The following is a 15,558-nucleotide window of genomic DNA, read 5'->3' as shown; positions in this document are numbered from 1 at the left end:
GCTAAATGACTACTCAGTCTTTACTGTAAAGGTTACCGTGGGGTTTCCATAGCAGGGTAAGAAGTTGCTTCACGTTCTGCATGCTGCCGTGTAAACGAAGCAGAGTTGACAGGTGGATGCAAGAGCTGGTGTGTGCAGAGGTAGAGACAGGCCCGCGGGGGGGTTCTCTTCGCCACAGCAGCTTGACCTGGCTGCAAGACTGAAAGCTGAGGCTGGGTAGCAGGAACCACTTACCGCCGCACACTAGTATGGTCCTTCTGCCTGTCTGTTAAAAAACTGATTCTTAGCTGATTTTCAAATGAAACAACAGCTAGGAAGGAAGTCTTACCAGTGAATGTGGCCCCTTTTTAGTTCCTCACTGCCTGTGGATTTAAGCCTGCCCGCTCCTTCCAGCACAACACTGCTTCAAGATAAAACCGCAGCTGCCTCGGTAAGTGGCTGCCGCACCCTCCTTTATAGACTGCTTCCATTGTTTTATTGTTACACAAATACAATTTGACAGGCAGAATCAAAACAAACATATTAGCGCTCAAGTTCTATGGAACCAAAGTGAAACCAAAATCCAGTAACTGAACAAAACAAACAAACAAACAAACAAACAAGCAAACAAACTAATCAGCACTAAAATTTAAAGGCCAGGAGATAAGATTGAAGGGCAGTGTCTATCACGGAACGGAAAGTAGGAGCATAAAGTTTCCAGAGAGGTCTTTATGACGCAAGTCTAATGCTAGCTTTTAATAATAAAAAGAAGTAGTTTATTGTACACTGACTACCGCATATAATGCTTAAATCTGAAAAGAAATGAAATTTCTTGAGCCAGCAGCAGATACAGTTACGTCTATTGCCGGCAACAGACAACACTGGAACAGAAAACCCCAATCCCAGGGCAAAAGTGCGCGCTGAAGCAACGCGGGAGGCTTCAGGACGCGCCAGGCAAGGCGAATCACAAACGTTGCAGCTGCGCAAGGTTAGGGCTGTGCCTGGAGCATCACAACTGTAACAGAAACTAAGATTTGTTCTTATTTTAGTGTCAGCTATGTTACATTATTTAATTTAAAAACCGCCTATTTTTGAAGCAAAGGGCTTATCCTTAAAGTGTTGAGATGTTTAAAATGGAAGTTATGTTTATTAAGGGTATCAGCGGTTCTCATTCAATTCTGTTGGTTGTGTGACTATTAATGGATTTTAATAGAAGTATATAATGGCCAAAGGCCAGAACTACATTCAAACCCTGCTAATGTATCCAGGCAGATAGAAAATTCCAACACACACACACACACACACACACACACACACACCCTATAGTCACACACCCCACACACGCTTAAACTCTAAACTAAAAATATCTCCCAAAGGAACTGCTTTGTTTGTAGACTTCAATTTGAAGTAGATACTAAGGGCAAGAATAGATCAGTTAAAATCACCTGAAAATCCCTGCTCAGTCTTCAAATGTGCTAAAATACCACCATCAGCTTAGCATCTCCATATAGGTTATATTTAGATGTATTATATTCAAAATGTCATCTTGGATGGTTAATACCATGTGGCCTGAAGAGTTAACACTACTGGCCAATTTATAGTGTACCTGGATTTTAGGAAAGAAAGACCACTTACTTCACTAACTCCCCAACTGGCCCAGTGTAACAGAGAGGCCGCCTATTATACAGTATAACAGCTATTTCGAGACTTTCTGTTAGCACAATCTGGTTGTCAAAGCTTCATTATACAAATGTTTTTCAGATGATTTTAAACAAGAAACTCTGCTGTAACAGAAAATTAGGTTAAAGTGTTTTTATGATGGTGCTTCCATGGTCTCTTCTTTATTTAAAGTGTATAACTCCAATAGTAAACAAATTGATTTCATGAAGGCTATTACTAAGTGACGTATGTACGATGTTATCTACAATACTCAAACTGCAACAGTACAGACTTGAACTTTTAAACAGTTTGTTAATCATCATCTATGCCATGAATGTTTAAATATAATATATATTTAATATGAAAAGCTAAAGCACAAGTGCTTTCTCCCACCCTAAATTCTGTTTTGGGCCCTCACAGATTTGGAATGCATTCATATCCACCCTTTTCACAAAGTCAGGAGAGCTCAGGAAATATAAAGTCAAAAATATACAAATCTTTGTTGTTATTATAATAAGATTTTTTCCCCCATGAATGAAATTACCAAGGACCATGAACTTGGAAAAAGAAAATCAAAAGGAATTTACAGCAATTATTAATCTTCAAAGTTCAAAACTGGTCACTTCACAGAAAGACTTCAAGATTTGTTGAAATGTTTCTTCTAAAAAGTCTTTCTGTAGTGGAGTTTTCTAGGAAAAATTAAACAGCTTTTACTAACTGGCCCGCTGGTGTGAGAGCTACCGTGGAATAAATTAGCACAAAAATGGAAAGAAGTCTTATAACTGTTCACTGTTACAGACATAATCAACAAGGTCAGTCACTCGTAAAAGCTCATCTTCATCCTCTTCTGGTGCCCCCACCTCCTGTCCACCACTTGTCCCATTGGGGGCAAGACCTGCACTGGCTGTGCCATTGTCCTTGGGGGTCTGTGACTTTTCAGTTGCCTTGCCCATTAAGTTCTCAATGGCTTTGCCGGGGCTCTGTCCATTGGTGGAAGGCAAGTCTACTAGGCTGTAGTCCAATGGGCTCCCCACTTTGCCCACGTTTTCAAAGTCCTCTTCCTCATCACTCTCTATCCGGTAGGGCTTCTTGCTGCTCTCCTGTTCTGAGGGCAGGCCCCTGGGCTGGCTGTCATGGGCAGGCTTCTCTGCATCTCCATGAGCATTGTCACAGCTCTCCTCGTCAGTCTCAATCCGGTGTAGGCGCTTGCGGGACGGTTTGCCTTCCTCTTCATCATCCTCACCTGCGTCTGAATATTCATCTGTGCTTCGGCCCCGTTTCCGAACAGATCGCTTTGATGCTTTTTTTAGCTCGTCATCGTCAGAGTTCTTGGACATATAGCTCTCTAGAATAAACAAACATTTAAGCTGTTGGCACAGTTAACCACAAACACACTCAAGTCCTCCTTTCTTTCCATATCCACCCCATGCTGTGCTATTAGGAAATTACTGTTCTGAGATAAATGGATCTAACTCCCACTACCACGTGTAGCAATGCTAAGGAAGATCTACCGTGTATTTTCCTTCTGATTTTAGGAAAAAGCAGGTTCCTTGGGGAGTGAAAGAAGTGGGATGTCTGATGGGTTTAATTAAGTAAAGTTGGCCACAAACTGGGAAACTCCTTCCCTCAGTCCTAAAATTGGGGACTCATAAAAACATATTAATAAGGCAAGCTTAAAACTACAGGAAGGCATGGTACACATCTATAATTCTATTCTTGGGAAGTATAAGAAAGATCATAAGTTCAAGGCCAGCCTGGGTTATAGGAAATATCTCTCAAAACACCAAAAACCAAAAGCAAACTACTGGGCATCACACGAGACCACCTTTGAGAATATTAAACTCCTCTGGTAGATTGTGAATGCCTTATTGTGATCTGTGCTTTATCTCATGAGTCATCTTACTCAGTCTCACAGCTACACTTAAATTTACAAACTGACAAGTAAAAAGTCTATTATGAATTTAGTAAAAGCATTAATGATTTAAAAGTAAGTTTACAAACTGACGAGGTTCCTGTTGTAGGAAAGCTAAATTCCAGTTAGCTGACATGTGTGTTTGAAAAGATCTACCTGCCTCAGCCTCCTGTGTCCTGGGATTGATTACCAGTGGCACTTTTGTTCTTCAAGCTGCTTAGTTCTCCCTGATTTCCCATTCAGCAAATCAGTAAACGCTTTTGATCTGCCAACAAAACCTACACTTGGAAAGCTGGAGAGGTAGCTCAGCAGCTAAGTGCACTCGATGCTCTTGATGAAGACCTGGGGTCAGTTCCCAGTGCCCATTGCAGATGAATGGTCGTCACATGTAATTCCAGGGGATCTGATGTGCTCTTTTGGTGTTCACAGATAACTAGGCATCTATGTACACATACATACATATGCGCGCGCATACACACACACACACACACACACACACACACACACACACACACACACACACACACCTTAAAAACTTGATAACTTTTACCCTTACAACTATGGGCCTAGTTCTACCCAGCATCATCTCCTCCCTGGGCTACAGGTCCCCAAGCTACTGGTCTTCAATGTATTGATAATATAGGTACTCCAGCAAACTATAACCCATGAGATTATAGCACTACACTGCACTTCCAATACCACACAAAGTAAATCCATATTCCATCAATGGCCTATTCACTTAGTAGATATTAGTCATGTAGCTATTTTAAATGAAAATTAAACAAAATTTAGTTCCAGGCTAAAGCTAGCTGCATTTCAAGTGTTGCATAGCCACGTGAGGTTAGTACTTAATGAGTTAATCAGTATGGCTACAGAATACTCCCGTCATTGCAGAAACCCAGCTGGTCTTTATCTGAGACTATCAGTCTTTTTTGGTCAGGTGAGATCCCATGTTCTATCAGAATTACTCATTTTTTAAGAAGGCAGCCATAGACAATATGTAAACAAGCAGGCATGACCATCTTCCACTAAAACCTGATCTGTCCCAGAGCCAGGCATGGTGGCTCACACCTTTAATCCCAGCACTCTGGAGGCAGAGACAGGTTGATTGTTGTGAGTTCAGGGCCAGCCTGGTCTACAAAAAGAGTCCAGAACAGCCAAGGCTGCAGAGAAACCCTGTCTCGAAAAACCAAATGACAACAACAACAACAACAACGTTTATCCCAACTTGCACACTGGAGCTTGCTGACTTGCCTTTCTCTGACACCTTCAGCTCTAACAACCCTGAACTTCCTTCTGTTTCCTGAATGTGCTGGCCACACTAGCTCAGGCTTCGGGTTTGTCCTTCCATTTGTCAGTGTCACTCTTCCTTTAGATAACTATATAACCCTACCCAAAATTTCTTTCAGATCTTACATGTCTCACGTGTGTGCACACATAGACATACGATAGACATACACACATGTGTGCACATACATATCTATATATATACTTGGAAATGAAACCTAGAGCCTCAGGCATAAACAGCAAATATTCCATCACTAATTCCCAACTTTACCATCTAAATGTCTTTCTCAATGAGGATACTGGAAATTCCATTCTTCTAATCTCCCTTTCTCCATCTAATAGCATATATATATATTTTTAAATTTTATTTAATTTTTTGAGACAGGGTTTTTCTGTATAACAGCCCCGGCTGTTCTGGAACTCTCTTTGTAGACCAGGTTGGCGTTGAACTCACAGAGATAGCCTGCCTCTGCCTCCTGAGTGCTGGGATTAAAGCCATGCGCCACCACACCTGACATGGATATTTTATATTCTAGTATTTATTTTATAGTCTTTCCACCTACTTCAAGGGTTATATGAGTAGCTGGGTGCACTGACACACGCCTATAGTCCCAGCAATCATGGAGGCAGAGGCTAGTTGATCTCTGTAAGTTCAAGGATAGCCTGGTCTACAGAGTCCAGGACAGCTAAAGCTACAAAGAGAAACCCTGTCTTGAAACAACAACAAACAAATTCCTAGTGCTTACACCAGGGTCTAGTTCAAGAAATATACCCATTCAATGGCTGGACTAAGGAATTTAGTTTTATCTTTACAACATATGAAGATACTCATGACAAAGTTCACCTTTAGACTCCTTTATCAACATAATTTTCCCTGCTCTTATACTCTCAAATGTTTAATTTGTAAAAGCAACAGCCAAAGCAGACCATAAACAAGGATAGATTCAATGCTTTAAAAGGTGGGAGGTAGGAGTCAGTGTCTAACACAGATGAAATGACTATCATAAATTCATGTTAACTTCTTTTGTTATTCATTGGTGTTTTGCCTGCATGTGTCTAAATGAGGGTGCTGGACCCCTGGGTACTGGAGTTACGGACAATTGTGAGCTGCCATGTGGGTGCTGGGAATTCAACCACAGGCCTCTGAAATAGCAGCCAATGCTCTTAACCACTGAGCCATCTCTCCAGCCTCACCTGTTAAAATTTTTTAAAGCCTGGCCGGGTGTGGTAATGTTTGCCTGTAATCCTAAAAATTGAGAGGTAGGGACAAGGGGATCTCTGTGAGTTTGAGGAGGCTAGCCTAGTCTACAAAGCAAATCCAAGAAAATCCAGGGTTCTTATTATACAGAGAAATCCTGTCTTGAAAAACAAAAAAGAAACAAAAAAGATTCATAACATTAGTTGGGTGGTGGTGGTGCAAGCTTGTAATCCTAGCACTCAGGGAGGTAGGTAGAGGCAGGAGGATCCCTGTGAGTTCGAGGCCAGCCTGGTCTACAAAATGAGTCCAGGACAGTCAAGGCTACACAGAGGAACCTTGTCTTAAAAACCAACCAAACCAACCATCAACTACATAATCACAAGCCTGCATTAATTTTCTCTCCATGCAATGTCTCTTTCTGCCCTGCCCTGATTCCATATACAGGATACCACTCACCTTCACTCTCTGAGCTGGAAAGCCTACGTTTGTGAACTCGCCTGATTTCTTTACCCCGACGTAAACTTTTCTGGGAACCATCACTTTCTGAATCTTCTTTGTAGTTAATTTGTCTTTTCTGGTTCCTTCTTGATCGCCTTCGCCGAGTTTCTACAAAATCATCACTAAAATCATCGCTAAAGTCACTTTCTGTTTAAAAGCAAAACAAAACAAAACAAAACAAAATTTAAATCCATTGGTAAATGTTTACCTAGCTTAGGCTATAAAAATAAGTTTAGTTATAAAAAATTTTTAATTAAATACATTTCATAAATCTCATGTTCTTTTAAAATAAAAATCAGAACCGGGCATAGTGGTGCATTCCTTTAATCCCAGCACTCAGAGGCAGAGACAGGTAGATCACTATGAGTTCGAGGCCAGCCTGGTCTACAAAGTGAATCTAGGACACCCAGGCCTGTTACACAGAGAAACCTGGTCTCGAAAAACCCAACCCCCCGCCCCCAAACAAACCAAAATGAAACAAAGAGCCACCTTTAATCCCAGCAGAGGCAGGTGGATCTTTGTGATTTCAAGGCCAGTCTGGTCTACAGAGTGAGCTCCAGGACAACCAGGGCTGTTACACAGAGAAACCCTGCCAAAAAGAAAAGGGGGGGGGGGGGAGAGAAAGAAAGAAAAAAAAAGAGAGAGAGAGAAAATTTTCCAAAGATCACAACCGTATACTGTGGTTTCCTGAGACAGGGTTCCTAGCCTAGGCTGGCCTTGAACTTCTGCTCCTCTTACCCCTACTTCCTGAGCACTGGATTACATGTGTTCACAGCCATGCAGTGGTGGGGAGCAAACACGGGCCGGCAGACATGCTAGGCAAGCATCAACTGAATAGACCCAGCCCCAGCAATGTATATAATAACATCAGGTAATTCCCAGTATAAAGGAAAAAAGTGGAAGAAAATAAGCAGGAAGAGGAGAGAGGAGATGAGGGGAAAGGAGATGGCTGGTTGCCTAGCACCTGATCCCTAGCAACGCCAAAGAAGGGGAAAGCTGTCAATGTCTATTTTTTTGTTGTTGTTGTTGTTTATTTATTTATTTTTCATTAATTTATTCTTGTTACATCTCAATGGTTATCCCATCCCTTGGATCCTCCCATTCTTCCCTCCCTCCCATTTCCCCCTTATTCCCCTCCCCTATGACTGTTCCTGAGGGGGATTTCCTCCCCCTTTATATGCTCACAGGGTATCAAGTCTCTTCTTGGCAACCTGCTGTCCTTCCTCTGAGTGCCACCAGGTCTCCCCATCCAGGGAACATGGTCAAATATGGGGCACCAGAGTACATGTGAAAGTCATACCCCACTCTCCACTCAACTGTGGAGAATGTTCTGTCCATTGGCTAGATCTGGGTAGGGGTTTGAAGTTTACAGCCTGTATTGTCCTTGGCTGGTGCCATAGTTTGAGCAGGACCCCTGGGCCCAGATCTGCCCATCATAATGTTCTTCTTGTAGGTTTGAAGGATCCAGAGGGTCCTAGAAACCTACAATGTCTATTTTGTAATAGTCCGTTCAATTGAGAACAGCTAGTTCGTCAGAATATAGACTACGTGTGGAGTGCCTCGTCACAAACAGGACAGCTACACCATACATGCTTTCCTCACGGCTCAGGGACCACCACAGAAAAGGAGGCAGAGGTTGGGGAGGACCAGACCAAAACTTTCTGAACACGGAACAGTAGCTGTGCACGTGACCTCACAGAGCTATAGATCTCTGCACAAGATCAGCAGCGCACAGCAGCAGCGTGCGGGAGAAAGGGGCTCGTGAACTGAGGAGCTGAGGAGCGACTGGTGGCTTTGGGGAGGTCAGGGTTTTGGTAAGGGTATGGTCCCAGGCAGGTATGTTCCAAAGGACGGCCCTATACCCATGAGCACACGGGCAGCACAGACTACATTTGATGGACTTAAAAAAATAAAACAAAAGTACATACAATATTGTCACGGACATGAGGAGAAATTGTGGAGGCTTTGTTTGACAAAATTCCAAAGTTCTCTGGCTGATCACCACTGCCCCTAAATATTCTGTATGGTCCAGGTGTAATGTTGTTTAGAAATCTGCTATTTCTCCTAAACTGTTTTTTCTCCTTATTTCCCAGCTGTTAGGCAACTCATACAGGGCAAACTTTTTCCTGAAGAGAATACTGAAAGGGGGTATCTGGCTAGAGGCTTGAGACAATGATATAGTTTTTTGCTCTGACTGTGAGCATCCAAGCAGAAACTGCATGAAAGGAAGTTAAGACCGAGACATAACAGTGCCTGGCTAGAGACTGTTACCTGTAGAAATGTTTCCTTAGAATGTGCTTTGAGAGCAACAGAAGGTGGGCTTGGAATGGCATGCTTTACAGATACTTTACAATAGAGGACCCCTTGGCAGCTAGCCTAGGCTTGAATGGCACACCTGTTGGTCTGGGGCTGGCAGTGGGTCAGGTTTTGTCTTTAGAGAATGTGTAGCTCAGCTACGTTGCCATGACCATCTTGTAAACACGCTGGCTTTAGCCCAGGGAAATTTATGATTAAACTTTCCTGAGTACTGTTTAAGAAGTACTAAGCAGGTTATGCTAACTGTTGTTTGGAAAATAATTGATTTTGTTGTATTTTCTTGTTACTCTGTTGATTTTTGATTGCCCTAGTGATTGTAACGGTGAAAAAGAAAAAAGACGATGTCATTTGTAATGAAAAAAATTGAACTTCATTTCAATAAAATACTGGGGTCAGCCCCTGGAGTTAGTTAGATAGAAAGATAGACAGACGGACAGATGGCAAGGGCAAGCAAGTAACATGTTGAGAGGGGTGGGGGAGCGAGCTAGAATGAGAGGGGGAACAGCAAGAGAGAGAGAGAGAGAGATGGGAAACAAGCAAGCAATAGATAGATAGGTAGATAGAAAGAAAGAAAGACAGACAGACAGACAGGAAGCTAGTAAGCAAGCAAGGAGTAAGGAGCAAGACAACAGGGTAACAGCAAGCAAGATGATAGCTGGACAGGCAGCAAGCGAGACAAAGACAAATGGAAAAGTTCTCCTGGGCTTTGAGACCTTCAGCTTGTACCTCATGTGCCTGAGTCTTCGAGTATTTCTTTTTGCTCCGCCCTCAACTTTTCCTTAACAACTAGTTTCTCTAGCTAGCTCTGCCATCAATGGTTGCTTTCCCTTAACCAGCGGTTCACAGCCTGCTCAGTTCTCCCTACTGCGGGTCCACCTCTCTTCTCTCCTGTTTGCAGTTTCTAGAGCTGGCCTTGGGGAGCCCCACAATATGGTTGGGAGAGGAGAGAGTGGACCTGGGAGGAGCTGGGGAGAAGTGGGCTGGTAAATGAAATCAAGTATATTTTATGTATGTATTCTGAAACTCTCAAAAATATATCCTAAAATATAATGGTTTAATTGCAGGAAACAAACGTTTTTGACCTCTCTCTACTTTCATTCCTCAGCACGTAAGTATCAAATGAGTCTCTGGGTTGCATTGTTAGAATGTTGGTTTGCTTTAAGAAAATGCTGTTTGAATTTCTGAGTTGAGTTTTGTTTTATTTTTGGTTTTTCAAGACAGGGTTTCTCTGTGTAGCCTTAGCTATCTAGGACTCACTTTGTAGACCAGGCTAGCATTGAACACACAGAGATATGCCTGCCTCTACCTCCTGAGTACTGGGATTAAAGGCATGTGCCACCACAACTAGCTCCTGAGTTGAGTTTTATGAAGAAAAATATTTAAGTGAATTTGGCATAGAGTTAGAACAGAACTTTCAATCTCTAAAGCCAGCCTAAAGACACCTCTACTAATGTGTACTGTGAAGCAGCGCTCTAGGCATTGACAATTAAAAAAAATCAAAAGTAACCGTGTTAAACAGTAAAGGTATTCTATGACTGGCAGCATCAAATGGATTTCTTTATGTAGAAACAAACACCTGTCTCATCAGTATGCAAAACTACATATTTACAAAGTGGGCTGGGATGGGTGGCAGCACCGGCAGTCCTTTGAGTATCAAGGGGAACGTGTGGAGGTTAGAGGCGAGCTTAAGGAAATGGCTCTCTCCTTTTCCACCATGAGGGTCTTGGAGATGAAAAACAAGGCTGTCAGGCTTGGGAACAGGCACTCACTAAACCGTCTTAATGGCCAAAAGATTTTTATTTTTAAATTGCAAAACAACAGGGTCTCACTTTATAGCCCTGGCTGGCCTGCAACTCACTACACAGATCAGGCTGGCCTTGAATGCACAATGATCTCACTCCCGATTGCTGGATTATAGGCACGAGCCACCGTGCCCAGACCTAAAATGGCTTTAAAAATAAAATTTATTTGGGGTTCGGGAGATGGCTCAGCAGTTAAGAGCACTGGCTGCACTTCAGAGGACCCAGGTTCAATCCCCAGCAGCCGCATGCCAGCACACAACTGTCTGTAACTTCAGTTCCCGAGGATCCGACACCCTCACAGACACAACAATGAAGAGAGAAAAAAAAAAAAAAGTTAAGCCTTGGTGTGTGTTGGATTAATAGGCTCTGGTACTCATTTTCCAGTATCTTAAAATATCTCAGGAATACTTGGCAGCAGAAGGATCTATCACATTTATCATTCTAAAAGAGTTTGGCATGAAGGTAACATATTAAATTTGTGTGAATTTTCTCAGGTGTGCTCTTAAAAAAAAAAAAAAAAGAACTAGCAAGTCATAAGAAAAGGACTTCTAAGTCTCCTCAGGATGCTTATGTCACAGCTGAATAGTTTCAACAGTAGTAATTCCAGGTCACAGGAAGTAATGCTGGGGTACAGGAAGGCATTCTTACCAGAGTCTCTACTATTCTCCTCAGACTCTTCCTCCTCTTCATCATCATCAGAGTACTTTTTCTTTGGGGTCTTTCTCCGCAAACGCCTGCTTTGCCTCATTGGCCGAGAAGGATGCCGCCTCAGTCTCCGGCTGCAGAAGTCAGTGTCACTGTCCTCGTTGGATGGTGGGTCTTCTTCACTCTCATCCGGGTTTTCATCCGATACGACAAACTCATCCTGAGATCTGTCCAGGGAGAGCCAGATAGGTCATGATGGTGCACTTAGTGCTGTTTGTCTTGTTGAGGGACATTCAGAAGTGACAACCAGTTTTTCATACTTCTAAGCACAAATTATAACGACTCCAACAAAATGCTAAATAATATTTAAAGACACATTTGGAAAATTATGTCAACCTCTGCTAATAATGACTATTCTACCACCTCTCCTCCTCTTTGCAGAAGCTGTGAGGATAAGCTGACGCCGAATTTCGTACATGAATCTCACTGACCTCTTTGGGTTACATTTTAAATCCAACATATCCAAAAATGACCATTATTTCTCACCCTACTCTTCTTCTATCGACCAGCCTGATATTTTTCACTTTATTTTTATTATAATTTATTCACATGACATCCTGATTGTTATCCCCTCACGCTTATCTTCCTGTTTCCACTGTCCCTCCCGCTTCAGCTAAAAATATGGAACACTTAATGAATTTGTGTGTCATCCTTGCTAATCTCTGTATTGTTCCAATTTTAGTATATGTGCTGCCGAAGCGAGCACCAGCTTGATTTTTTTTCCCCCCTTTTTGGCTTCTCTCTCTCTCTTTTTTAAAAAAGATTTATTTATTTATTATGTATACAGTGTTCTGCCTGCATATAACACCTACAGGCCAGAAGAGGGCAGCAGATCTCATTATAGATGGTTGTGAGCCACCATGTGGTTGCTGGGAATTGAACTCAGGACCTTTGGGAGAGTAGTCAGTGCTCTTAAGCTCTGAGCCATCTCTCCAGCCCTTTTCTTTTTGGTTTTTCAAGGCAGGGTTTCTCTTGTAGTCCTGGCTGTCCTGGAACTCACTTTGTAGACCAGGCTGGCCTCGAACTCGCAAAGAAACACCTGCTTCTGCCTCCCTGAGATGAAAGGCATGCGCTACCACGCCCAGCTCAGCCTGAGATATATATTTATTTATTTATTTATTTTATTATTATTTATTTTTTTTTTGGTTTTTTGAGACAGGGTTTCTCTGTGTAGCCTTGGCCGTCCTGGACTCGCTTTGTAGACCAGGCTGGCCTCGAACTCACAGTGATCCGCCTGCCTCTGCCTCCCGAGTGCTGGGATTAAAGGCGTGCGCCACCACGCCCGGCTTCAGCCTGATATTTTGAAGGCAATAATTCTATCTTGTTTTTTTTATGTTCTGGTTACAACTCTACCAGGGCATCTTCTATTTCATCCCCACATTCTTGCGTTTCTGGGATTTTCCTAACTAGGCCTTGACATTTGAACACATGGCTTCTCTGTTCTGGTTGCTCTCTTTTCTCATCCTCTCTCTGACTCTAAACTGAAAGGCTGCCCAAAATATTCTACACATGTCAATTCTAACTTACTTTTTATTGTTGAGGTTGCCCTGCCCACCTTAGAATGAGCCAACTTTTGGCTGTTCATAGATGTAGTGATAAGTACACGAAATGAGAAAGTCGGCAGTACTGTTTAAAACTTGTTCTGTACAGAAGCCATTCTAACCCTAATGTTTGTTTGATTAGTTCCCCCCTTTCTCAACCTCTAGAGAGAGGACAGTGACTAGCTACTTCCTTATAGTTTCCCACATTTGATTAAAAACCGCTGATGAGCTTGGTATGAGACAGTAATATTGAGAAAGCTTTTAATAAATAAAGCCTACATAGTTAACCAACTTTAAGTACAATTTTAAATATTAAACAACTGTAAACATTGCTTTAATTTTTTGTTTTGTTTTTGGTTTTTTTGAGACAGGGTTTCTCTGTGTAACCTTGCCTGTCCTGGACTAACTTCGTAGGCCAGGCTGGCCTTGAACACACAGTAATCTACTTGCCTCTGCCTCCCTGAGTGCTAGGATTACAGGCCTGTGCCACCGAGCCCAGCTAGGTAGCTTTAATTTTAATCTAAAAGAAATCAAAGTCAGTAATCACAAATCTGCTTTAAATATACTGAAAATACAGAGACTGCCCCCGTACATGAAGAATAAAAGCCACAGCCCAGCCCAGGCTCTCTGAGGCTCCAGCAGCTCTGGTTAAGCTGTCCTAGACACATACCCGTCACTGATCTTGAACTCATCCTCACTTTCTTCCTCATCTAGGTTGCTATCACTATCCAGGTCATTAAGTCGCCGGCGTTTCTTCCTACGAGCAGCAGCTGCCCTCTGGGGCCGTTTATTTTCCTTTCGTTCTTCATCCAAAATAGTAGAGATGTCTTTCCCTCGGTGACCCGTGATGGTGGAGATATCTTTTCCTCGGCCAACTCCTGTGAGGAAGAGGTAACTGCACGGTTACTGAACTTTCCCCATAACTTTTGAGAGCAGCAGCTCTTCTTTACTTTTTCTTAGAGATATGCAGGTTCCTTACAACTTCAACTGACAATGCTCTAAAGAAAGAATTAACATGCCTATCTTACTGAATATAAGGTCAAAGGGCAGAGATTCCTAGCTCTACACTTTGATTTGCTATACCAGCAATTTGATGCCTCCCCCTCCCCACTTTATTTTGTTGTCTTTTATTTGGTGGAGGGCTGTTTAAAAACAAAAAACAAAAACAAAAAAGCTGGGCGTGGTGGTGCACAACTTTAGTCCCAGCACTCGGGAGGCAGAGGCAGGTGGATCTCTGTGAGTTCGAGGCTAGCCTGGTCTACAAAGCAAGTCTAGGACAGCTAAGGCTACACAGAGAAACCCTGTCTAGAAACTCCTCCTCCCTAAAAACCAAAAACCAAAACCAAAACAAACAAATAAACCAAACCAAACCAAACCAAACCAAAAAAAAAAAAACCCTCTCTATGCAACTGAGGTTGGTCTTCAACTTGTGATCCTCATGGTTAATACTCTTTTTTTTTTTTACACATATATATATAGTGTGTGTGTTCATACATTCCAAGGAACATTTATGGAGGTCAGAAGACAACTCTCAAGAGTCAGTTTTCTTCTGCCATTTGTAAGGTCCAAGATCTAAATCAGGTTGTCAGGACTGTGTGCAAATGCCTCTACCCACTGAGACACCTTGCCAGCACTCAATTCTCATGGCTTGTAACATTTTTAAAAATTCACGTGTATGTTTTTTTAAGTGAATGCCACACGTGTGTGGGTGCCATCAGAGTCCAGAAAAGGGCATCAGATCTCTTCAGAGTAGAGTTATCTGTAGTTGTAAGCTATCTAACATAGGGGCTAGGAACCACACTCTAATCCTCTGGAACAGCAGCAAGTGCTCTTAACCGGCAAGCCATCTCTCCAGACACATCTATAAAAGAAAGTAACTCAGAGGTTTCTGATTTAGCCACAAAGTTGTCCAACTGTCACCACTAGCCAATGTCAGAACTTGCTCTTCCCTCTAAAAAGAAGCCTCATATCTATTAGCAGTTGTTCAAGATTCTTTTTTTTTTTTTTTGGTTTTTCAAGGCAGGGTTTCTTTGTGTAGCCTTGGCTGTCCTAGACTTACTTTGTAGACCAGGCTGGCCTCGAACTCACAATAATCCGTCTGCCTCTGCCTCCCAAGTGCTGGGATTAAAGGCGTGCGCCACCACGCCTGGCTCAAGATTCTTCTTAAATAAGGACAGAAAGAAACTGAAAAAGATGGGGGGGGGGGGGGAGACCCAATTCTAAAAGGTTATGATGTCAGTTTCTTTATAAAAAAATTTCCGGCTTATTGATTCATTCGTTTTTGTTTTGTTTTGTTTCGAGACGGGTTCTCTGTGTTCCTTGTGGTTTCTACTTGTTACTGTGAAAACTTAATGGATCAGCCAGGCGTGGTGGTGCATGCCTTTAATCCCAGCACTCGGTAGGCAGAGGAAGGAGGATCTCTCTAAGTTAAAGGCTGGTCTGGTCTACACAAGTTCCAGAACTACAAAGACAGCCCCTGTCTAAACCAAGCCAAGGAAGGGAGGGAGGGAGGGCAGGCAATTAAATGAGTAAGTTGATTTTTTTTTTCTTTTCTTTTTTTGAGACAGGGTTTTTCTCTGTGTATCCTTGGCTGTCCTGGACTTGTTTTGTAAACTAGGCTGTCCTTGAACTCACAGCAACCTACGTGCCTTTGCTTCCCTG

The 15,558-nt window shown here is 42.5% G+C and overlaps 1 protein-coding gene and 1 pseudogene across 1 annotated transcript in view; both read right to left on the bottom strand.

Moving 5' to 3' along the window:
* Window positions 1–1,285: 1,285 nt before the first annotated feature.
* The window catches only part of Rsf1 (remodeling and spacing factor 1), a 114,070-nt gene continuing 99,797 nt past the window's right edge, over window positions 1,286–15,558 (bottom strand). The window contains exons 13-16 of the mRNA XM_051148975.1: window positions 13,568–13,775; window positions 11,300–11,523; window positions 6,492–6,680; window positions 1,286–2,983 (exon numbers count right to left, since the gene is read on the bottom strand). Coding sequence (XP_051004932.1) covers window positions 2,415–2,983; window positions 6,492–6,680; window positions 11,300–11,523; window positions 13,568–13,775 — 1,190 coding nt within the window. The 3' untranslated portion in view covers window positions 1,286–2,414. The remainder of the gene's footprint in view (window positions 2,984–6,491; window positions 6,681–11,299; window positions 11,524–13,567; window positions 13,776–15,558) is intronic.
* LOC127192576 (uncharacterized) lies at window positions 11,972–12,062 on the bottom strand (annotated as a pseudogene).

Source organism: Acomys russatus, chromosome 7, assembly GCF_903995435.1.
Source record: "Acomys russatus chromosome 7, mAcoRus1.1, whole genome shotgun sequence".
Lineage (NCBI taxonomy): Eukaryota > Metazoa > Chordata > Mammalia > Rodentia > Muridae > Acomys > Acomys russatus.
Note: the sequence above shows the minus strand (reverse complement) of the source record. Positions and strands in the feature narration are given on the sequence as shown.